The sequence below is a fragment of the Neoarius graeffei genome, chromosome 28, assembly GCF_027579695.1.
Source record: "Neoarius graeffei isolate fNeoGra1 chromosome 28, fNeoGra1.pri, whole genome shotgun sequence".
Classification (NCBI taxonomy): Eukaryota; Metazoa; Chordata; class Actinopteri; order Siluriformes; family Ariidae; genus Neoarius; species Neoarius graeffei.
The window spans coordinates 19,828,513-19,853,943 of record NC_083596.1 but is presented as its reverse complement, the minus strand read 5'-3'; the positions used below and the strand labels follow the sequence as shown (position 1 = coordinate 19,853,943).

General features: G+C 43.2%; 1 protein-coding gene across 2 annotated transcripts in view; it reads left to right on the top strand.

Moving 5' to 3' along the window:
- The window catches only part of atp2a3 (ATPase sarcoplasmic/endoplasmic reticulum Ca2+ transporting 3), a 194,483-nt gene that overhangs the window by 111,203 nt on the left and 57,849 nt on the right, over window positions 1–25,431 (top strand). For both annotated transcript variants that reach the window (XM_060912161.1, XM_060912160.1), the window contains 3 exons: window positions 10,410–10,490; window positions 10,639–10,724; window positions 11,623–12,087. In XM_060912161.1, the coding sequence (XP_060768144.1) occupies window positions 10,410–10,490; window positions 10,639–10,724; window positions 11,623–12,087 (632 nt within the window). The remainder of the gene's footprint in view (window positions 1–10,409; window positions 10,491–10,638; window positions 10,725–11,622; window positions 12,088–25,431) is intronic.

Genomic DNA, 25,431 nt, shown 5'->3' with positions numbered 1-25,431 from the left:
AGATGCCTTCAGCTTTTTCACTTCGTTGCGTTTCTCAACGAGGGGCAAGGTTTCAGTGGAAAGATGTTTATCACAGAACTTGGTGGGTCTTCGACCGAGAGACTCATGAGAGGCATTGCAGAAGGCTACTTTGATGTTATTCCAGTCTTCGTCTAAGGAGTAACCAGAGGCGGGGAGATCTATTGAGTGGTGACAAAGGGATTGCCGGAAATCCTCAATTTTTTTCGCCCGATCGCAAGAGATCTAGGTTGGGCAAGGAAGAGTGTTTCTTTCTCCTTTGGCTGGAGAGCTTCAGCTGCACTCGGCTGATCACAAGACTGTGGGTGGAATTTATGTCGGCACCGCGGTAACTTCTGACATCTAGCAGGGAGCGTTTCCAGCGATGGTTGATGCAAATGTGGTCTATCTGAGTAGATGCGTCTCCCTTAGGTGAAGTCCATGTAGCCTTGTGGATATCCTTGTGCTCAAACAGGGAACCGCCAACGCCGTACTGGTGAAGAGCAAAGAAGTCCAGAAGGCGGTATCCATTGTTGTTGGACACGGAATGGTGAGTGTGTTTTCCGATAACATTCGGCCAGGCATCAGTGTCTTTCCCGACACGGGCATTGAAGTCCCGAAGAAGAATTCGAATGTCATTTCTGGGAATATCACGGTGGATTTTTTTCTAGATCCAGATAGAATTTGTGCTTTTCTTCGTCATCAGAGACTTCGGTAGGAGCATATGCAAGGATGATCGTGAGATTCACTTGTCGATTGTAAAATCTTGCTGACGTGATCCTGTCCGAGAAGGGTGTATATGAGATCAGGGACCTTTTGGAGATCTTTGGAGATGAGGAAACTGACACCATATTCTTTTCTTCGAGTAGTCCCGGAGAAGCTGAAAAGAGAACAGTTATCGAGGATGTCTTCCCCAGAGAGTGGAATGTGTGTCTCCGTAATTCCCAAAATGTCGATGATATTGATCGAAGGCATGTTGGAGCTGGTACATCTTGCTAGAGTTGCTAACAAGGGAGGTGACATTCCATGTGGCAATCGAGAGAGGTCTTTTGGAGAGACAAATCCCTGGATGCATCTTGTTGTACTGCACGTCAGATGGAGTAATGTGGAAGGGTGGTCTCTTGCATGATTGTGGGATTGCACGATTGGTGGATTAGATGGTTGGGTTGGGGGTGCTACTCTTAGCACCAGATGGTAGTTGTGAGCTCTGGGACATCGCTCTGGGACATCGCGCTGGCAGCGTCCAAGTGGCTTTGACTGTCCGCGTTCATAATGGAACTATTGGAGGATCCTCTCGGTGTCACACTAACTAGATGAGTTGGTGATGATGATGCACGAGTTTCAGTAGCTATGTCGGGTTTTCCGTGACAGGGGAGCTAGCCCGGTGCACAACCCTCTAGTATGGGGGAGGGGTTGACTGAACTTCGTCTGTCCTCTACCTTTCGACCAGTCCGGCATGGTTGAGCCTACCAGGGACAAGAGTCCCAGCCGGCATTGCTCTAGGGGTCAGTGAGACACACAAACCTTACCACCATGTTAGTGTCTGCCACGGTAAGCCACTGTGTTACAGTATTCAGTTATTAGTTTGTTTTCTCATAGAAAGTCAAAGTGGACACAAGTTCAAATAATTAGTCAGATCGGTCAGCTAATTATGCATTTTATGAATTGTAGGAGAAGCATCTAAGGCTAAGACTAGGATATCTAAGATGACTGAATGAGCGTTGTATAGCTTTGTATTTAAAAAAATAATAATAATAATTAAATTCTATCCACATACACTGGATATGAGCAGTCGTGCACTCTGATTGACTGGCTACTCTACTACTAGGCTATCAGCTCCTATACCGTGAGTAGAGAAAAACAGTGGTGGAGCGTGTTGCTGAACCAACCAAGGACGAAATAAAAACTCTACTCAAAAACAAGACCCAAAGAAAGCAATAAAATTTGGAATAAAAGTATTTGATGGTAAGAATGTATCTTTTTATTTATTTCAAGAATTATTATAGCATTTTTCACAAATTGCTCCTGTCATTTCACCGGTTTGTTTACATTCTAAGTGGAAATGATTTTGTCGGACGTTTTGTATAAAGTTTTTATTCATCAAATTTGCAAAAGATAACAAAAATGCTTCGTTTCTTAAAATCCAGTGAATGTGAATACAATAAGTTATTCCATTCAGTCTCTTCGTACATGGCTGATAGCCAGCTCAGTGCTACGTACCTCATTGGCTATCAGCTCATGTACAACTCGATTTCGTGGAATAACTGTTAAATATACGGCCTATAGATGAGAGCTTGCACAGAATGGTGCAGTAAACACCTAGTGAGTGGCAGTTCTGAGAATGGCCAAACTAGCGTGAGGTGACCGGGAGGCCACAGTAATTCAAACTAGGGATGTCCCGATCCGATCACGTGATCGGAAATCGGGCCCGATCACATGGTTTCAGACTCGATCGGAATCGGGCATTGCCTCCCGATCAGGGATCGGATATATATCTATATATTCTCATTTTTAACACATCAATAGCTATGCGTTGGCACAGAGTGAGACCAGACCTCTTGTCTCAACACAGCAACATCAACGCGTGCGGCATGACATCACTTTGTAGCGGAGACGCTATTGGTTATTGGCTGCCTGTTGCCGGCAAAGTTGAACACGGAAGCAGTTCGAAGCGGAAAGCAAAGCATGAGATCTTTTTTTTTTTTTTTCGTTGGATGACAAAAGAAACGGGCTCAAACCTGAAAGGGTAGAAATGCTTGTTTTCATCAAGAAAAACGTTCATTTCCTTAATTGAAATTACTGTACACCACTGTGAGATGCGTTCTTAAAAGCAAATTACCGGCACTGTGGCACTTTATTTTTTTATTTGTTTACATTCCTGCCAGGTATTTTAAGGTTTGTTTTTTTTTAATTTGTTATTTATTGTTCAAACTGCCTCACGTAAGTGCTCTGTTTGCTAACGGAGTTGTTGGATGTTAAAATAAGGTGTTAAATAAAAAATGAGGAACATCCTGGATCCGTTTCTTTCCTCGTCTTTATTTTTTATGGATTATAAGAAGTATCGGATCGGGACTCGGCATCGGCAGATACTCAAAATCAAATGGTATCGGATCGGAGGGCAAAAAAACCTGATCGGGACATCCCTAATTCAAACACACTTTACAGCAATGGTGAGAAGAAAAGCATCTCCAAATGCAGATCGGGTGTTGTAGGTCATCTTGAGGTGGATGACCTACAACAGCCTACAATTCCACCCCTGGAGGGACACGAACAGGAATCTGAAGCTGTACTGGATGGCTGATTTGATGGGGTGGGTTGGGAATTGCCTATTTGTGACATGACTGGTAGTAAGCAGACGCTGTTATCCAGAGCAATGTACAACAAACCCGGAGCAGTTGGGGGTTCGGTGCCTTGCTCAAGTGCGCTTCAGCCATTCCTGCTGGTCCAGGGAATCGAACCGGTGACCTTTTGGTCCCAAAGCTGCTTCTCTAACCATTTGGCCATGGCTTTCCCATGGCTATTCTTCATATGTGTATCTAAATCGATTGCACTTTTTTACGTTCTAGATCTTGTTTCCACTTTTGTGTGAAAAGTCTGCACATCTCAGCCTGTGCGTTTCTCATCATGCCTTTGCACTGAACTTCTGAATGCAGTGGAATAATGGCTGCGTGCTTACTCGTCTCACTCTTTTATTGTTCTGACCCGATGCAAAAGTCATCTAACTGGAGCTGGTCACATTAGCATTTAAATTGTCTCTGAAGCCATTCACGGTGGCTAGAAGGCTAGTGAGGGGAAAGCCGGGGCAGTCGAAAACGAAAATGTGACGAGATGGCGTAACACGAGTTGAAGACGTTTGCGGAGACTGGGATGACTGAGAGAATATGGGGAAATGATTTGAGGGAGGGATGGATTCTTGTCCCCGTTCTGCTCACTACACCCACCTAGACTGAGGAGGGGTGATGGACGTATGTGGGTGAGGACCGAGAAAGAGAGAGTAGGGTGAAAAGGTAGCTTTTGAAGAGAAGGGGTGGTTTGTGTAACACTGGCATTACACAACACTTTGACATGGAGCATTCCGAGTAGGAGTGAGATGTATTGAGTGGGAGAGGAGGTCGAGTCAGGCGTGTTGAGCTGTGTCTCGGCAAAGAGCTGGCATTCAAGTCGATTCTTTCATCCAAGCGTTTTAATTCTCGCTGTACTCTTACTTCGAGAGTAATCGAGCCTTCCATCCTCCACTTTGCATGTGGAATACCACTCAAGTTTCCTTGAAATTCCAGCTTTCTCCTCTGCATCAGTGATGCATGATTCCTTAATCCATCTCCTTTGCTTATTTTTACAGTTTGCCCAAAAATGGCGAGCACCAAAAAAAAAAAAACCCGTCTCGGCCTTTGTCCTCGCATGCCTCAGTTCAGGTGTCGAAACGTCTGGAAGATTCGATTTGTAGCAAGGCATCTGTAACATCATTAGGCCTGACTCGACATCAGCACAAGATCGGAAGGATTTTAATGCACACGCCTAGTCAAGGCTACGCATCATTAATATGTTTCTAAATATATCAGAGAAAATGCTTTCAGCAAGCTGACTGTCAGACTTCTAAAGGAAGGTTATCAAGAGGTTAATTTGCTGCGTACAGATTGAGATATTTTCAGCAGAAGGGAATAAATGTCGAAAACTTGTTACCGGAAGGGTGCTGATGCAGGATGTGAGATAAAGGGCTTATCTTAGCAGAGATAATTATACATAAAGAGAACCTTGCCCTAGTCAGCACTCCATATTAGAAGACACTGGGGTAAAGCCGATGTAAAACTTGTTCTGGTTTTAATGCCACTTTTTAGCGAAGGACAATTTTAAAGATATTGACCGTGTTCGTTACCAGACAGCAGCGTCGATTACCTTTATCTCCGGTTTTTCTCGCTTTGAAAATTGGAGCTACTTTTTCCTCTTCTTGATGCAGCACTCAAGCATAGAATCGATCCTGTAAAGTGTCTCGAGTTTTAATCAGCTTGGAGTCGAACAGCCAGCACCGTCTACATTTCATGTTCGTTACATGTCCGGAGTCTTGTTTTGTCTCCGGATTTGTGCATTTTGCACCAGCCACTGCTTTACTTTGCTGCTACGGCGTCTTTTACGTTCTCGTTCTAATACGTTAGCATTTCTATCGTAATGACTCCTTCACAAGGACTTGGATCGCGAACGTTCACATAATCGAACCCTAATAAATAACCGATTACAAACCATGTTATTTAACAAGGGGAAAGTGTATAATTAGTATGGTGTAGGTTTCTGTAAAGAGATTTTATTTAACATTTACTGAAGGAGTCTCGAGTGTCAGCACTTTATTGCGGTCAGTAGGATTTCTGATTTTTGCCAAGATGAAATGAAATAAGGGTTTTTTTTTTTGTTTTTTTCTTCCCTTTTTGTATCATTAACACAAAAAGGGAGGGGAAAGAGAAGTTGGTGAGGGAGCAATAGGTAGGTGAAATAGTACATTTTTTTATTTTTTTTATTATATACAGTATGTGTGTGTGTGCATGTATGTTAGGGCGTCACGGTGGTGTAGTGGTTAGCGCTGTCGCCTCACAGCAAGAAGGTCCGGGTTCGAGCCCCGTGGCCGACGAGGGCTTTTCTGTGCGGAGTTTGCATGTTCTCCCCGTGTCCGCGTGGGTTTCCTCCGGGTGCTCCGGTTTCCCCCACAGTCCAAAGACATGCAGGTTAGGTTAACTGGTGACTCTAAGGTGGGGTTTACATTAGACCGTATCAGCGGATCATCAGATTAACGTTTTTAAAACGATTTGCGTGCACACAGCAACACCAGTACACGGATACGCTCGGCTCCGCAGGCATCCTGCGCTCCAAATCACTCCGCCCTGAACAGCGAGTGCCCTCTGGAGGGTGCGCACTCCGGCCCTGCACAGCTCACAGAGTGCGCGAGTGAAGCGCACGAGCAGTGATTCGGGACTGAGCCGCTGTGTGTGTGATCCCAGCGCATATCACTTACCACTTGCAAGTGGAAGGATGGCAAGCCTAAAGACAATCATAACTACACAATGGGCAGTATTTGCATCAGTATTTGCAGTATTTTCATACTTTTATACTCTTTAATGAAAGGTGATACAAGGCGGAAGTCCGCGCCGTTTTTCAGCAGTCGCGTCACATGACCAACGCCAGCGAATCAGGAAGGTGGATGTCACAGTGACGTTGTCCAATGACGACGCCAGCTAGAGCTCAGCACAGCGTATCCGCATATTCTCAATGTTTACACAGCACCGGACCAGACACGATCTGGATTGAATACGTGGACCCTGGCGGATTCCCGTTTCCAGGCGTTTTAATGTAAACAGACAGTGCATCCGCGAAGAAAACGAGACAGATACAGTCTAATGTAAACTTGGCCTTAATTGACCGTAGGTGTGAATGTGAGTGTGAATGGTTGTCTATGTGTCAACATAGAGGAAACCCACGCGGACACGGGGAGAACACGCAAACTCCGCACAGAAAGGCCCTTGCCGGCCACGGGGCTCAAACGCGGACCTTCTTAACAAAGCAATTGTTTTCAACAAGTCCATTAACGCTACGTTCACACTGCAAGGCTTAATGCTCAATTCCGATTTTTTTGTGAAATCCGATTTTTTGTGAGGTCGTTCACATTAACAAATATATGCGACTTGTATGTGATCCTCAGTATGAACGAAAAGCGACCTAAAAGTGTTCCGCATGCGCATTGCAGGATACGACGACGTCACACGCAGTGAGCATGGCCAGTGTTTACGGAAGTAAAACCGCCCGGTTGCGGTATGACCCATCCAATCTAGCTTGAATAGCTGTATCCCCCCAAATGGAAATCAGCTCCCTAACCTCTGCGTCCTTCCATTGAGAAGATTCAGAACCTTCACAGCCCGAAGCGTCCCTCGCATTGATGTCATGCGCAGGGGCGCAGATACGTTTTTTGAACTGGGGGGGACAAAGCTGCCAGCAAACCAACCCCAACCCCGATATGCCTGTCAAACTTGTTGTGGGTTACCATAGCAACCAAGCTCGAGCTCGCAACCTGTGCAGTCTGCGCAGCTCAACCAACCGAATATCAGTCTTTGTTTTGTTTTATGTGAGTTGTTGCAACTATGTATACACTGCTGTGCACCTCAATAAACCGAATGGTAATTAGTCTTTTGATTTTTCCGTGAGGTTTGCCTTATGCAAAGAAAGACAGCATAGACGTTTTTTCCTCCCTATAAGTGGGGGGGACCGAGCGAGGTGAATTGAAATCTGGGTGGGACGAGTCCCCCCCTCTATCTGCTCTCGTGATTATGCGCCATGCTGTTGTAACTTTTTTTGAGAGACCCGCCGCCTACTTCAGCGCAGAATAGTGATGTTTGTGGCTTGTTGATGACGTGTAAGTCGGATGAATGCGACCTGGCGGTTCAGACTGAAGTCGCATGAAAAGAGCGGATAGGAATCGGAATTAGGACCACATATCCAAACGGCCTGGGTCGGATTTGAAAAAATCGGATCTGTGTCGTTCATATTGTCAATAAAAGATTGGATACAGGTCACATATGGGCAAAAAGATCGGATTTGAGTCACTTCAGCCTGCAGTGTGAACGTAGCCTAGAAAACCCATTTGAATGCTTATTTGTGTTTGGATGGGCCTCCTGTCAATCATTTTTATAGACATTTTACTCTATGGGCCACTGTAGATCCTGATCTTTGTGAACATGGGCAGGAATCAGTCAAATGTCGAACCCAATTACCTTGAGGAGACCAGTCTTACCTACCGTACCTTTTAAACTTCAACTACAGTACCAGTCGAAAGTTTGGACGCCTTTTAATTCAATGATTATTCTTTATTTTTATTAATTAAGGCGCTTCATGTCCTAAAGTAATGACGGACGTCGTTTCTCTTTACTTAGTTCAGCGGTTCTTGACATATGGATTATTACAGTTGTGGAATAGGGCTGGTTTACTGTATTTTTATTATTTACTGTTTGATCTCAAACGCATTAAGAAGGCAAGAAATCGTATGTTCCATATGCTGTTTCATAATTTTGATGTCTTCAGTGTTCTACAAATGTAGACAGGGATCCCAGACGTCCGCTATTTAGCGGAATTCCGCTATTTTCTAGCGAAAGTTTTTTTTTTTTTTTTTTTTTTTTTTTTAAATCTCTTGTATATCCATTAAAAATATGTTTAAGTAAAACGACCAGCAGAATACGTTCTGATTTGGTTTGCTTGTTTAGCGATGTTTTCGTCGGCTTCGTTTGTTCTCGTTCACATTCGGGAACACTCGGAAGTTAAATTGATGTAAATACCGCGAGCAGTGTTGCCAGATTGCGCGGTTCCCCGCCCAGTTGGGGGGTTTCAAGTGCATTTTGGCGGGTTTTGAACATATTTTGGGCTGGAAAACGTCAGGAGTATCTGGCAACACTGACCGCGAGACTGTACGCGATAGAACAAGAAAACAATATGGCTGCGCCCATTTGCTAGAAAACATGTTTTAACTCCGTTCGTGCTTTTGTTTCTAATGCGTTGAACTTAATTCAGAGTACTGCAGGAACATCAGAAAAGCAGAAGGAAAGATCAGAGAAACAAAAGCAGAGAAAACTGGAGGAAAGACAGAATGCACCCCAGAAAAGAGCATTAAATTCCTTTGCAGTGAAACCTTTCAAAAAGAGAGGTTTAAATCAAATATCTCCAGTATTTGCTGTACATATGTATATATCTAATATTACTGACTCATTGATTTCTGCTCATATTCATGATTTCTGAAAAATGAATGTGGCTTATATTAGACTAGTTTTGACATTAACTTGAAATAAAAAAAAAATAAACAAATGAGATGAACTATGGATACTATTGTTATAACAAAATCAGTGGAATATTTAGGCAAGTATATTCTTCAAAGCTACATTTTCGTCTATTATTTTATTTTTTTGCCACTTATGTCATTGATTACAAAATATGGCATCAAATAGATACACATTATGGTTAAATTCTGTTGCTTTTCTATGTTAAATCTATGTAAAAAAACGTGTTCTATGGCATCTTTAAATGTTAAAATCTCAACAGCTTCAGGCAGCCCCCTTGACCCCTGCTGATAGTTTCTCATCTCATCTCATTATCTGTAGCCGCTTTATCCTTCTACAGGGTCGCAGGCGAGCTGGAGCCTATCCCAGCTGACTACGGGCGAAAGGCGGGGTACACCCTGGACAAGTCGCCACGTCATCACAGGGCTGACACATAGACACAGACAGCCATTCACACTCACATTCACACCTACGGTCAATTTAGAGTCACCAGTTAACCTAACCTGCATGTCTTTGGACTGTGGGGGAAACCGGAGCACCCGGAGGAAACCCACGCCGACACGGGGAGAACATGCAAGCTCCGCACAGAAAGGCCCTCGCCGGCCACGGGGCTCGAACCCGGACCTTCTTGCTGTGAGGCGACAGCGCTAACCACTAGCCTACACCACTGTGCCGCCCGGTGATAGTTTCTTACATTCCTCTATTTTTTCAATTACTACTGGGATCCCTGTTTAGAAAATGGTCAAAATAATTAAAAAAAAAAAAAAAAAGTACAAATGAGTAGGTGTGTCCAAACTTTTGACTGGTACTGAATAAACAGTTAAAAGTGCAACAACTTTTAAATGAATTGTGAGCATTTGAAATTGCTGTGGTATATATGTGAGGAATGAGACACTTGGGATGTGCTGTTCTAGGAACGTTTTCGGTTTTAGTAACCTTATATCGTGACTCGTATTGGCAACTAATCGCACATATTAAATGTTTATACTTATCGGCCTATTCGGCTTTTAGCCGTGTTGAATTTTTAGTTCGTTTGGTCCACGGCGGGCGTCGCTTATCCGCACGACCTTCACGAGACTTGTGCAAGACTTTGAAACGTCAGGTGTCAGTGCCACCATTTTGAAAACTGTTTTCCAAACGAAGTATTGCACAAAAACGAGTTTAAATGACGATCACTGCCGACTTTTTTCAAACTTTCCTGATTGCTGTCAAAACAAACAAAACTTCCGGCTTGATTACGTCAGCATTCGAAAGAGAGCGCGTGCGTCTTTTGACAGCGTCGGCAGATGTCGGTCGCTTTGATTTCCACTGTACGTTTTACTTCTGTCCTATGACGTCTCGCACAGGTCTCAGCGAATCTCGTTTACGGCCATCGCTTTGACACATGGACTGATATATATTACAGAGCATATTTCAGACACTCATAACTTGCTTTAGCAGCGATAAAATAGCTGTCAGAAACGCGTTTGTGTATTTAAAAAAATTTGCCTTCAGTTTTCCCTTTAAACAGCTGTTCGTTTTTATTTTATTTATTTATTTTGTGGCCCTGAATAGTAAGTCTTAACAATCTCTTCCCTCTGATACATGTTTGTATATTTATTCTGCTTCCAGTCGGAGACAAAGTGCCTGCTGATATCCGAATCACCTCTATAAAGTCCACGACTCTCCGAGTGGACCAGTCCATCCTCACAGGTAATGTACGAGAAAAAGGATAATGCTGCATCTTGTATATTATATATGAACTGGATTTATATGTTGTTGTTTTTTTTTTTGTTTTTAAATCTGTAGCGATCATGCACCAATGGTGTTTTTTTTTTTTTTTGTTTTTTTTTTTAAACAGGCGAGTCGGTATCTGTCATCAAACACACTGACCCAGTGCCTGATCCACGAGCAGTTAATCAAGATAAGAAGAACATGTTGTTTTCTGTAAGAACTTCCTTCCTGTACATGTGTGTGCGCACGTGTGTGTGTGTGTGCACAAAAATATCTTGCAGATGCAACAGATTTTTCAGCATGCACTTGACCTATTTACTGATTTTTCCTGCAGTTGGTATTTATAAATTATTTAAATTAATTTTTTTTTAAAAAGTTGGCATGTTTTGTTCTGCATTTAAAACCAGAACTCCACACACACACACACACACACACACACACACACACACACACACACACACACACACACACAACTCTGATGTCTTGTATAATACTGTACAACTGTATTTCATAATAGTCTCTCTCTCTCTCTCTCTCTCTCTCTCTCATTTCTCTCTTCCCCTCCTTTTTTCCATCTCAGTTCTGTTTGAAGAAAAAAAAAAAAAAATTAGGATGTCACATAAATACAAGTCTTAAGTGTTCCTTCTTGCTCCCGCTATGCTGGTCCTGATCCTGTCACACGCTTGACCCAGGACCACATTTTTCCATTCTCAGTTCACTCACATTCTGTTTGGATTATTTATAGTCGAGGGCACACCTTTGAAGCGCTTTAATCACTTGAAGCCACAGAATCACTTTGAGTACGCCTCTGTTTAGTTTAGCAAATTGCACTTGTGGTATATGCTTTTTCGAGTAGGCTCTTATGCATTTTCCAACACATCATCCCTCTAATAAATGCGGTCCGCCGGGGGGAAAAAATGTCGAACGACATTACGGCCAATGAAGTTTCCAAGCTGCGTTAAGTGAAATAAGTGTTTGAAATGGCTGCCATTTCCCTACCAGCTTATAAAGGCAGCTGGGAGAGTGTGTGTGTATATGTGGTTGACAAAGCTATTTTTGAGCTGTGTGTGTGAGAGATGGGAGATTTGTTTCTGTGTACATTCTCGTTTAGGGCACCAACATCGCCGCGGGCCGAGCCATCGGTGTCGTGGTCTGCACTGGCGTCTCCACCGAGATCGGCAAGATCCGTAACCAGATGGCGAGCACGGAGCAAGAGAAGACGCCGCTGCAGCAGAAGCTGGACGAGTTCGGCCAGCAGCTCTCCAAAGTCATCTCGCTCATCTGCATCGCAGTTTGGCTCATCAACATCGGACACTTCAGCGACCCCGTGCACGGCGGCTCCTGGTTCCGCGGCGCCATCTACTACTTCAAGATCGCCGTGGCCCTGGCCGTGGCCGCCATCCCCGAGGGTCTTCCTGCCGTCATCACCACCTGCCTGGCTCTGGGGACACGCCGCATGGCCAAGAAGAACGCCATCGTGCGCTCACTGCCCTCTGTAGAGACACTGGGATGCACCTCGGTCATCTGCTCTGACAAGACAGGAACCCTTACGACCAATCAGATGTCCGTGTGCAGGGTGAGTTAAGACTTTGCAACTTTTTAAGGTTAAAGGTCGGACTTGCACAGATTCAGTAGTGTGCTTTTCAGAAATGAAGGGACGTGTTCAGCTACAGTAACGTGATGGGGATAAAAATAGAACTAAACTTCATGAATCGGAGCCGATGCATGCCTGGTGCAAAATTTTATTATTTTTTCTCTCTCTCTACGGAGACAGAACACACTTCAGAGCAACATTTGTTCTCGGGGGGAAAAACCAAAACTACTACAGGTCTTGAGCTGTGAAAATAATTTTAAGTGTTTGCTCTGTTTTTATACCTGATTCTTTCTTGTCTGTCCATCTTTCTGTCCTGTCCATCTGTCTTTCTGTCCTGTGCTCCTTTTTGTTCTGTCTGTCTGTCTTTGTCTGTCTGTCTTTTTCTTTGTCTGTCCTCTTTCTTTCTTTCTTTCTTTCTTTCTTTCTTTCTTTCTTTCTTTCTTTCTTTCTTTCTTTCTTTCTTTCTTTCTCTGTCTGTCTGTCTGTCTGTCTGTCCTGTCCTCCTTTTTGTTCTTTCTTTCTTTCTTTCTTTCTTTCTTTCTTTCTTTCTTTCTTTCTTTCTTTCTTTCTTTCTCTGTCTGTCTGTCTGTCTGTCTGTCCTGTCCTCCTTTTTGTTCTTTCTTTCTTTCTTTCTTTCTTTCTTTCTTTCTTTCTTTCTTTCTTTCTTTCTTTCTTTCTTTCTTTCCGTCCGTCCGTCCGTCCGTCCGTCCGTCCGTCCGTCCGTCCGTCCGTCCGTCCGTCCTGTCCTGTCCTGTCCTGTCCTGTCCTGTCCTGTCCTGTCCTGTCCTGTCCTGTCCTGTCCTGTCCTGTCCTGTCCTCTTTCTTTCTTTCTCTGTCTGTCTGTCTGTCTGTCCTCTTTCTTTCTTTCTTTCTTTCTTTCTTTCTTTGTCTGTCTGTCTGTCTGTCCTTTTTCTTTCTTTCTTTCTTTCTTTGTCGGTCCGCCCGTCCCGTCCCGTCTTGTCTTTCTGGTCTGTCTGTCTCTGTTCTTTCTTTCCTTCTTTGTCTGTCTTTCCTGTCTGCCTTTCTTTCCTTCTTTGTCTGTCCTGTCTGTCTGTCTGTCCTGTCTGTCTTTCTTTCCTTCTTTGCTTAATTTCACCTTCATATAGTCCAACACTTGGCCAAGCTGCTGCATTTGTTTGTTTGCCATTCCACCTCTCAGACCTCTCCCCCTGCTCTCAGTTGTGTTTCTATCAGCACTCTTGTTATTTTTGGAGCATTGACAGGTTGCGACTCCCAACCAGGCTGCATGGGCTTTGACACACTGCCAGTGTCGGTGAGACGCTGTGTGTACACCTGGATGATGCAACACTAACAGTGTTCAGGGTCAACGCTGTCTGTGGTCTGTGTTTTTATAGAGGAAAATCAACTTGCTGCTGAAAAGATGTATAAAGACCTAATGGACAGGTCTCGTGCTGCAACAATTAATCAACAAACTCTATTTGGTTTAAAAAAAAACGTTAACAATGAATTGAATTTCATTATTGATTATTTATGCGATTAGGAGGCTGGTTTTAATTTATGTTGTGCATCCAGTCATCATGTTGCCATCCTGCTTCAGATTCACATCAAAGGTGCTGGGAGTCGATTCCCAAATGAGTCGATTCCCTGATTCCTGGTATTGAAAACTAAGTCAGTTTATATTTGTATAATAATTAGGGCTGTCAGTTGATTAAAATATTTAACCGCGATTAATCATCCATGGTTAACTCATGATTAATCACGACATCACTCACTTGCACTACGTCACTTCTTCCTGATTTTCCCAAATGATGGCACGTCAAAAATGTTAGCGGCGTTAAAAGGAATTTACGTTAACGTGTTATTAATGCGTCAACTTTGACAGCCATAATAATAGTAATAATACGACTATTTTTTTTTTTTTTTTAATGCCTGCGCCACCATAAGGTGCAGGAGGCATTGTTTTCGGGTTGTCCGTCTGTCCGTGCGTGCGTGCATCTGTCCCGAAACCTTGTGAACACGATCTCTCAAAGGCTAATGAAAGGAATTTCACCAAACTTTCACCATTTGTGCGCTTTGGGACAAACATGAACTGATTAGATTTTGAGATCAAAAGGTCTAAGGCCAAGGTCACTGTGAGGTCAAATGTCTGTCCGAAAACCTTGTGAACACACTATCTCCAAGGCTGATACAGGTAATTTCACCAAGTCAAGATTACTGTGAGGTCAAATGTCCATCCCCAAATCACAACTTAATAAGGCGTGTAGTCTACCGGGTGGAGGCATCCCCGTCAACGCCGTTGGCATCGAGTTCTATCTAGTTTCTCATAAAAAGTAAATCAAGAGGTGAATCAAGTATCAATATAATTGAGTCACTGCTGTAAGAGGTATAAAAAACTAGATGGAACTCAACGCCAACGGCGTCGATGGGGATGCCTCCGCCTGGTAGACTACACGCCTTATTAATTTATGATTTGGGGATGGACATTTGACCTCACAGTAATCTTGACCTGTGACCTTTTAACCTCAAAATCTAAATCAGTTTATCTTTGTCCCCAAATGCACAAATGGTGAAAGTTTGGTGAAATTCCTTTCATCTGCCTTGGAGATATTGTGTTCACAAGGTTTTCGGACAGACATTTGACCTCACCTTGACCTTATGCCGCTTTTCCACTACAAACGCGGCTGAGTTGGGCTGAGCCGTGCCGTGCTGAGTCGGGCTGAGCCGTGCCGTGCTGAGTTGGGCTGAGTCGAGCTGAGCGGGGCTGTTGGAGTTGCATTTCGACTACAACCGCGCTGAACCGTGCTGGCTGGAAGAGGGTGGACACATTGGGTGGAGTTAGCGAAAGTGGGTGGACGTCACGTGATGTCGTTAGCCGCCGCAAACAGTGACATCAGTGATCTTTTAAGCGTTAGTCTCACGACCCGGATAGTAAACAATAAACATGGAGGACATGGAGTCGTTAGTGTTGCTGGTCTTGGTGCTGTGGCTTGTTGTCACCAACAACGCCAACAGATACTGGCAAGAGCGTATAGATGAGGCGAGGCGCATAAGGCTTCAGAAATTCTCATAATTCGTAATTCTTCTTCTTCCGGGTTTACGGTGTTTACAGATCCCAGCGTGCTCGCGGGGCGTGTGTGGGCATGTGAGGACACTCCTCCTCACCAATCAGTGCACAGAGGAGTGTCTGCTCACGCCCCTAGCCCCACTCGGCTCGGTTTGGCTCGCTTCAGCCCCACTCCAAAACCGTGCGAGTTTTGGGTGCTAAGCAGGGCTGAAGCGAGCTGAGTCATGCTGCTCTGAGGTAGTCGAAACGCGAGCCGTGTCGGGCTGAAGTGAGCTGAAGTGAGCTGAAAAAGGGTAGTGGAAAAGGGCCATTAGACCTTTTGATCTCAAAATCTAATCAGTTCATGTTTGTCCCAAAGCGCACAAATGGTGAAAATTTGGTGAAATTCCTTTCATTAGCCTTTGGGATATCGCGTTCACAAGGTTTCGGGATGCACGCACACACTTACGGACAGACGGACAACCTGAAAACATAATGCGTCCTGCACCTTAAGGTGGCGGAGGCATAAAAAAACCCCCACCCAGTATCAAGGTTATAAAAACATTGGAGTGTATTCTTTTGATGAAACACCGGTCTTTTGTCACACGCACCGACACTGTACACTTTTAATTCTCAATGTAAAGCCGTTATCAGGTGATCGTCAGTGATGTGCTGTATGACAGCAGACAGGGATGGTCCAAATGTCCTCTTGAGGAGAACTGATTTTTCTCAGCCTTCATGTGAACGTGCCTGCAATACACCGTGCTGAGATTTTGTTTGAGTGTAAACAGCCCACTTTGAGCCACCTCGTCACTGGTGATTAAGCACATGCAGGCCATTGACTCCAGTATCTCTCACTTTCCTTCATCCCACCATGTAGAGGAGAAACGATCGGTCTTCGGATCGAAGCTGGAAGAAGGATCGCATTATGTGCAATTTGCAAACACACAAACTCCCCACCTGACTCACAGCCAGTAACCTCAATCAATATTGCTTCCAGTCAAGCGGGAACGATTCCACAAAGTGTAGATTATGCATACGAAGGAAACGAAACGAATGCTGTTTGTTTGTTTGTTTGTTTTATATAAATGTTGCTCCTCATTAACAGGAACACTGCTTGATTTGATCTGATCTGATGCGATGTAATGCTTCAATGTCTATGGAATCAATTTTGTGCCAAAATGTTCATACAATACTTTTGAAATCTCATCTCTAGCCGCTTTATCCTGTTCTACAGGGTCGCAGGCAAGCTGGAGCCTATCCCAGCCGACTACGGGCGAAAGGCGGGGTACGCCCTGGACAAGTCGCCAGGTCATCACAGGGCCGACACATAGACACAGACAACCATTCACGCTCACATTCACACCTACGGTCAATTTAGAGTCACCAGTTAACCTAACCTGCATGTCTTTGGACTGTGGGGGAAACCGGAGCACCCGGAGGAAACCCACGCGGACACGGTGAGAACATGCAAACTCCACACAGAAAGGCCCTCGCCGGCCACGGGGCTCGAACCCAGAACCTTCTTGCTGTGAGGCGACAGCGCTAACCACTACACCACCGTGCCGCCCGCTACTTTTGAAATATCAAACAAAAACGACAAATAAAAATACAAAAAAAAGAACAAAAAGTGAATTTTTTTAGACTGGCAAACAAATTATTCGTGTAATCGTGCAAAATATCAGTCTATTACTCTTCAGAAACCTTTTATTTTTGTTCCGCGTCTTTCTCAGTTTTGCTTGACGTCATTTATTTTGGTTGCGATTCCAGCTTTCTCGTTTGCGCTCCCTGACTTTTTGCTTGCAGTTTTGGCACAAACTTGACGTGTGGGTGGGCTGTCCAGGAACGCATTCCCATTGGCTAACTTGTGTTTGACTGACAGCTACACTCAGCCATTTCCTACTCGGATTCTGGCGGACTGTTTGACGAGTGACCGATCCATTGACGGTAAACAAGGATCGAGTGGACTTCAGTGGCGACTATGATATTGAATTGAGCAAAACGAGAAAGCTGGAATCGCAACCAAAATAAATGATGTCTAAAAAAATTAATAAATGTCTAAAAAAATTCACTTTTTTTTTTTTGTATTTTGATTTGTCGTTTTCGTTTGATATTTCAAAAGTATTGTATGAACATTTTGGCACAAAATTGATTCCATACACGTCAGTAATGAAAATAAGAGTTCTAACCAGTAACGAATCAGGTTATTGTCTGATCCAGAATGCATGGAATGATATTGATCTCATCCTGCTCTTCATCATTCATAAACACACTTTTTTTTTTTTTAATCTGAAAGGCAGAATTGAGAAGTTCTGAGAATGAAGGCTTTGTTTTTCGTGTTTGTGGGTTTTTTTTCCCCTTCGCCCCTCCTTTTCCCCTCATTTATCAGGCCCCCACACACACGCCTTCTCTTGTGTCACTCCCAACTTATGTGACCTTTCTGATTTCAATTGGAAAACTGAGATTAATTTTTTTTTTAAATATATAAAGTCACTTTGTTCATTGCCACTGTTTCCAGCTGGATGAATGCTAGAGCAGCCTTTGCAACTTGCTGCCTGCCTTTGCCGTTTTCGAAAAAAGGTGTGAGGGAGATGGAGAGAGATGCAGGTGTGTTCATGCATTGTACTTATTCGTGCGTTAGGGAATGCCGTCTCCTTGACATAATGCCCTGAGGGGGAGGGAGTGTGAGTGTGTGAGCGAGAGTGTACTGTACGTACTGCGGGCTCTGTGGTCTGTTTATAAGCAGGGAGTTCCCAGTGTGCTAAACTTGCTTAATCTCCCTGGTCCTGGGAACCTTCCCTCAAGTGTTCTGCCACACAGCTGTAAATATTTACTCACCTTGGCCTCGCTGTGGTACGGTGACAACCTCGTGATCGCATTATTGCATTACACACACACGCACAGCCTTTCAGCACACACAGTACAAACAACGCTCCACGTGTTTGTGTGTTTCTAGAATGAAATATACAGAAAACCCTGAGTAGCACCGTATACTGTAACCACACACCTCAGGTGTGCTTCGACAGTTCAGTGCGTCGCCTTATTACAAATTTAAGACCGCAGCTGCACGATTGGGTCCCTCTGATTTATTCCATTTCCAAATAAGTACAACCCCGATTCCAAAGAAGTTGGGACAAAGTACAAATTGTAAATAAAAACGGAATGCAATGATGTGGAAGTTTCAAAATTCCATCTTTTATTCAGAATAGAACATAGATGACATATCAAATGTTTAAACTGAGAAGATGTATCATTTAAAGAGAAAAATTAGGTGATTTTAAATTTCATGACAACAACACATCTCAAAAAAGTTGGGACAAGGCCATGTTTACCACTGTGAGACATCCCCTTTTCTCTTTACAACAGTCTGTAAACGTCTGGGGACTGAGGAGACAAGTTGCTCAAGTTTAGGGATAGGAATGTTAACCCATTCTTGTCTAATGTAGGATTCTAGTTGCTCAACTGTCTTAGGTCTTTTTTGTCGTATCTTCCGTTTTATGATGCGCCAAATGTTTTCTATGGGTGAAAGATCTGGACTGCAGGCTGGCCAGTTCAGTACCCGGACCCTTCTTCTACGCAGCCATGATGCTGTAATTGATGCAGTATGTGGTTTGGCATTGTCATGTTGGAAAATGCAAGGTCTTCCCTGAAAGAGACGTCGTCTGGATGGGAGCATATGTTGCTCTAGAACCTGGATATACCTTTCAGCATTGATGGTGTCTTTCCAGATGTGTAAGCTGCCCATGCCACACGCACTAATGCAACCCCATACCATCAGAGATGCAGGCTTCTGAACTGAGCGCTGATAACAACTTGGGTCGTCCTTCTCCTCTTTAGTCCGAATGACACGGCGTCCCTGATTTCCATAAAGAACTTCAAATTTTGATTCGTCTGACCACAGAACAGTTTTCCACTTTGCCACAGTCCATTTTAAATGAGCCTTGGCCCAGAGAAGACGTCTGCGCTTCTGGATCATGTTTAGATACGGCTTCTTCTTTGAACTGTAGAGTTTTAGCTGGCAACGGCGGATGGCACGGTGAATTGTGTTCACAGATAATGTTCTCTGGAAATATTCCTGAGCCCATTTTATGATTTCCAATACAGAAGCATGCCTGTATGTGATGCAGTGCCGTCTAAGGGCCCGAAGATCACGGGCACCCAGTATGGTTTTCCGGCCTTGACCCTTACGCACAGAGATTCTTCCAGATTCTCTGAATATTTTGATGATATTATGCACTGTAGATGATGATATGTTCAAACTCTTGGCAATTTTACACTGTCGAACTCCTTTCTGATATTGCTCCACTATTTGTCGGCGCAGAATTAGGGGGATTGGTGATCCTTTTCCCATCTTTACTTCTGAGAGCCGCTGCCACTCCAAGATGCTCTTTTTATACCCAGTCATGTTAATGACCTATTGCCAATTGACCTAATGAGTTGCAATTTGGTCCTCCAGCTGTTCCTTTTTTGTCCCTTTAACTTTTCCAGCCTCTTATTGCCCCTGTCCCAACTTTTTTGAGATGTGTTGCTGTCATGAAATTTCAAATGAGCCAGTATTTGGCATGAAATTTCAAAATGTCTCACTTTCGACATTTGATATGTTGTCTATGTTCTATTGTGAATACAATATCAGTTTTTGAGATTTGTAAATTATTGCATTCCGTTTTTATTTACAATTTGTACTTTGTCCCAACTTTTTTGGAATCGGGGTTGTATGTAAAGGTAAAACTAAAATGAGGTTTAAACATATGTAATGTGTCAACATTACATGCTTAATAAACATTAAAGGAGAACTGATGTCATTTTTAAACTTGCTTTATTTCTTAATTAACGTGTTATTTATTCAATTACGTTTTCGGTTTTAGTAACCTTATATCGTGAGTCATATTGGCAACTAATCGCAATTAAATATTCTACTGATTGGCCTGTTCGTCTTTTAGCCGTGTTGAATTTAGTTCATTTGGTCCACGGCAGGCGTCGCTTATCCGCACGATCTTCATGAGACTTGTGCGAGACTTCGAAACGTGAAGTGTCAGCGCCGCCATTTTGAAAACTGTTTTTCAGATGAAAATATTGCACAAAAACGAGTTTAAACGACGATTACTGCCTACTTTTTTTTCAAACTTTCCTGATTGCTATCAAAACAAACAAAACATTCAGCTTGATTACGTCAGCATTCGAAAGAGGGCGCACGCGTCTTTTGACAGCGTCGGCAGATGTTGGTCGCTTTGATTTTCGCTGTACGTTTTACTTCCATCCTACGATGTCTCGCACAGGTCTCAACGAATCTCGTTTACGGCCATCGCTTTGACACATGGACTGATATATTACAGAGCATATTTCAAACACTCAACTTGTTATAGCAGTGACAAAATAGTGATCAAAAATGCATTCCGATATTTAATAAAATGAGAAATAGAATTTTGATGATAAATTTGCCTTCAGTTCTCCTTTAATAACTCCTCTCCAGCACTTTGCCTGTCCTAGTTCACTGTAACTCACTTTACCTTGAAACATAATTAAAATCAATTGGAACAATTTTTTTTTTTATACCCCCGCTCCAAAGGTGGGGGTATACTGGTTTGTCTGTCCGTATCTCCGTCTGTCCGAAACACCCTTTTTCTCAGCAACCACAAATCATAGCCACTTGGTACCAAACTTCAGCTTGGGGTTCGATACAGTGTGTACCGTTTTCAGGTCTGTCGCACATCGACTTCTTGTTTAGCGACTAAATGTATTTATGAAACATAGGGTGGATTTACAAAATTTTCCTAACACTTTTCTCAGCAACTACAAATCAGAACTGCTTGATATTTGGTACCGAGCTTCAGCTTGGGGTTCTATACCATGTGTACTGTTTACAGGTCTGTCGCACATCGACTTCCTGTTTACCGACTGAATGTATTTACGAAACGTATAGGGTGGATTTTTGACGCCATTTCAAGAAGCAAAATGCTGTTTGAAAATGACAGTTTGCCAGGATGTTATTTGAAATCCCTGGGAAGAGACGCTGCTTTTTTACTTGCTCGTTTCAGGGTTAATTATTTGTCGAAGTCAACATTCATAATAAGCGTCCTGTTCCTTCGATCACTCGCATTCTGATATAAGCAGTGGGGGATGCGTAAGTGAGCAGGAGCTCACAGTTGAGCTTTTTTTGTTTGTTTGTTTTTTTGGCATGAAAATCTTTTCAATTTTTCCATGAGTCATCTTTCAAAGGTTATGAGAAGTCTACACTGTAGTCTTTCACTCAACCCTGTTACCTGAACACGGTCTCACCCCGATGAAATATTTGGACTGTTCCACAAGTTCAATAGAAAGTTGCATCATACCAGTTACCTGAAGATCAAAGGAAGAAGGAAATAACTTTGTCCTTCTGGTTTCTTTCTTCTCAGCGATATCGTGATCTTGACTTACGCAGTCGCTTTGAACGTGCAACCATGTGACGCAAATTATAGCTTGAAAGACAATTGCTAATTAAACAAATGATCATTATGCATTCTTCATTAGAAAATCCTTCAGTGGTTCTCAAACTTTTTCAGACCAAGGATCACTATCCATAAAATAAATAAATAAATTCACGGACCACCTCATCTCATCTCATCTCATCTCATTATCTCTAGCCGCTTTATCCTGTTCTACAGGGTCGCAGGCAAGCTGGAGCCTATCCCAGCTGACTACGGGCGAAAGACGGGGTACACCCTGGACAAGTCGCCAGGTCATCACAGGGCTGACACATAGACACAGACAACCATTCACACTCACATTCACACCTACGGTCAATTTAGAGTCACCAGTTAACCTAACCTGCATGTCTTTGGACTGTGGGGGAAACCGGAGCACCTGGAGGAAACCCACGCGGACACGGGGAGAACATGCAAACTCTACACAGAAAGGCCCTCGCCGGCCCCGGGGCTCGAACCCAGGACCTTCTTGCTGTGAGGCGACAGCGCTAACCACTACACCACCGTGCCGCCCCACAGACCACCTCACCCCCTAAATATCCCGAACAAAAAAAAAAAAAATGAGCCTACTTCAACAGTATATTACAAATTACGCATTAATGAAATGACAGTCTTACAAATAGTATCGCCAACTCACTCATTGTTGTCATCCTCTTAATGGGAAGAATGGTGCTGCTTATTCTGATACATCAGTGAAGCGGTGTCTGGATCCAAACCGGACAGTTTTAATATCGTACTGGGGGCCACGTTGATCTGGTTGGGCTGCTTTGTTTTCTCAAGCAGAGAACCCTCATGTCTTTGCACTTCGTCCTTGCTCGTGTCAGATGTTTCTTGTGCTTTTCTTTTGACTGACCCGGTCTTCAGCTACTGATCCATTATCTATTTGACAGTTCGATGCCAAGTCTAATTATACCCCGCTCCGAAGGAGGGGGGTATACTGGTTTACCTCTATCCGTCCGTATTTCCGTCCGTCCGAAACACCATTTTTCTCAGCAACCACAAATCATAGCCACTTGATAATTGGTAGCAAGCTTCAGTTTGGCGTTCTATAGAGAGCGTGCACGTGACGTCACGAGGTCACGTGATATTTGTTTATCTGCCATCTTGGACGGCATGGCCGCGCATAGAACTTGGACGAACCCGTTCTAATTATCAAGTGTGTGGGAGTAGATCTTTCAAGAATTGGTTATATCTAGTTCAGCATTTGGTTGTACCAATAGACAAGGCCAAAAGGAGGGCCTGTCATTTTATAGATTCCCCGCAGACGAGGAGAGACGCGCAAAATGGGTGTCCGCTGTGCGAAGAGAAAACTGGTACCCCAGTTCTACCAGCCGAATTTGTAGTGAACACTTCATATCAGGTACGGTAGGTGTAATCTTCTAATTCAGTACTCCTAGTACATCTGTTAAGTTGATTTTCGGATTGAATGATAACTGCATAGTCGGTGATTTGTGATTTTTTTTTTTTTTTTTTTTCCAGACAAAAACATACATATTTACAACCCTGTCATTATCTGGAACGGAGTTTAGATTTCGAACATTCTTACGATAAAACGTCCTGCATAGTCTCTTTATGATAAACGTCTTAATGCCACTTACCCGTGAGGTTATCAAGTAGACATTCTTCTTCGGAACCTTCCAGAGGTATAGTTGAGAGACCCATCCCGCAACAAAATATTTCTAAGCTTCCAGGCTCTTGTAAGCTTTGAGGGCTTTGCCAGTGTAACACGATTCACGATTAACAAGAAAATTGTAAATGTCGTGGTAGGCCAGATCGGGCAAATCGCCGGCACCGCAGCTCCGAATTTCCCTGAACAAGGATTGCGGCAAGTTGTACGGATCTGCAATCCCCAACCTGGAACACTTTTCCACGTAACGCTGCCTCACGTCACCTTCAAGATGCTGAACAAACTTAGACAAGTTGTGGCGTGATGTAGATGGGGTATTTTCCGAATTTTCTTGGGGATTACTCCCTGGATCCATTACGCTCGCGCAAGGTAAACAATCCTGAAGCCGACCAATATGGCGGCGTAAACACGGACAGGTCACGTGACTGCACATCCTCTATACCGTGTATAGCGTTTTCAGGTCTGTCGCACATCGACTTCCTGTTTACCGACTGAATGTATTTACAAAATTTTCATAACGCCTTTTTTTTTTTTTTTTTTCTCAGCAACTACGAATCACACCTGCTTGAAATTTGGTACCGAGCTTCAGCTTGGGGTTCTATACCATGTCTACTGTTTTCAGGTCTGTCGCACATCGACTTCCTGTTTACCGACTGAATGTATTTATGAAACATAGGGTAGATTTTGACGCCATTTCAAAATGACAGTTTACCAGGATGCTATTTGAAACCCCTGGGGAGAGACGCTAGTCTTTACTTATCGTTTCAGGGTTAATTATTAGTTGAAGTCGACATTCCTAATAAGTGTCCTGTTCCTTCGATCGCTCGCATTCTGATATAAGCGAGAGCGGCGGGGGGATACGTAAGTCATCAGGAGCTCACAGTTGGATCTTGTTTGGTTACTCGTAGTTTCTCCGCGTTCTCTCGACATTCAGAGGTGACGTTGATGTGAAAGTGTAACCTATACTGACGTCGCGATAGGCAGTGTCGCAAAACTGTTGTCTTGCTTAATGTCAGACCGATTCAAATAGGCTACTATTGGCATTTACATCGGACTTTATTCAATATAGAAAACAACTCATCTGTGCTACTCGTAACTTTTTGCTTTTGGAGTCACATGGGCGATTTGAGAAATGCTGATAAAACGTGATATTTTACGACATCAAATCGTGATTTGACCCCGCTTTGAGAAAGTGTGCTAGATAACTACATGTTGTATAATTGCAGTTTCAATGCGATTTTTGGGTACTTTCAAGCCCTGTTCTAGCCATCATCAGCACAGACGCCCTGTAAATTGATTACAACCCTGGTTGCCTGAGACAATTTTGAATGGTTCAGCGTTTGTTTCTTTTGATTCGGTTTTGAAAAATTATAAAAGTACAGTTAAATTTTTAAAGACTGCAGTGGGCTAAATGGCATGCTAAGCAGATTTTTTTTTCTTCTCAGCTTTACAAGTAGGGTGACCATTTCCATAACACCAAAAAGGAGGACATTATTTGGACGGGGGGTCTGGGGGCCCTCCCCCAGAAAATTTTGTATTTCTTAGATGCAATTTCCTGCATTCTAATCAATTTTAGGGTGAATAATGGCAAATCCCATCTGATTCATAGCCCTCAAGTTTTTATGTAAACCACAGTGGCAAGATTGAGAATGGATTATTTTTATGCAAGTCACTCAAGTTTGGTGAAATCAACATTGCAATTTTGTAGGGTTAAAGATTATGATTGTGGGGAAAAAAAGAGTAAGGTCAAAGCATTCATAGTATTTATTATAATTCATGTATTAGCTCTTAATTGGCTAGAACACACAGTATTTATATTTATTAAAAACATTGTGGAGTTAACAAACCACTGAAATTAAACTTAAGGTGCTGAGTACCAAAAAGCACAACATTTGTAGATTCTCAAAGAACAAATAGGCAACATAACCAGCAACGTTTTAAAACAGTATATCATGCTTCAGTCTTTCAGTGTCTTCAGAATTCGTAGGTGTCTTTGTGTGTGTGATCAATACTTTTGACGTAGCCTGGCCAGTACAGTTGAATGTGTTAGCATTGCTATTCGCCTCGGCATCATCAAAGTCGACTCGTCTGCTGACAGAACTGTCCGAAATAAATACAATCCTCTCCGTGTATCTGTTGTAGTAGATGTAGATATAGTAGATGTGCATTTGCACTGTCATCCATATCCTAACAAGTTAAGTTGTGAGCAGCTGGTCTACCGGACAGACTCGTGT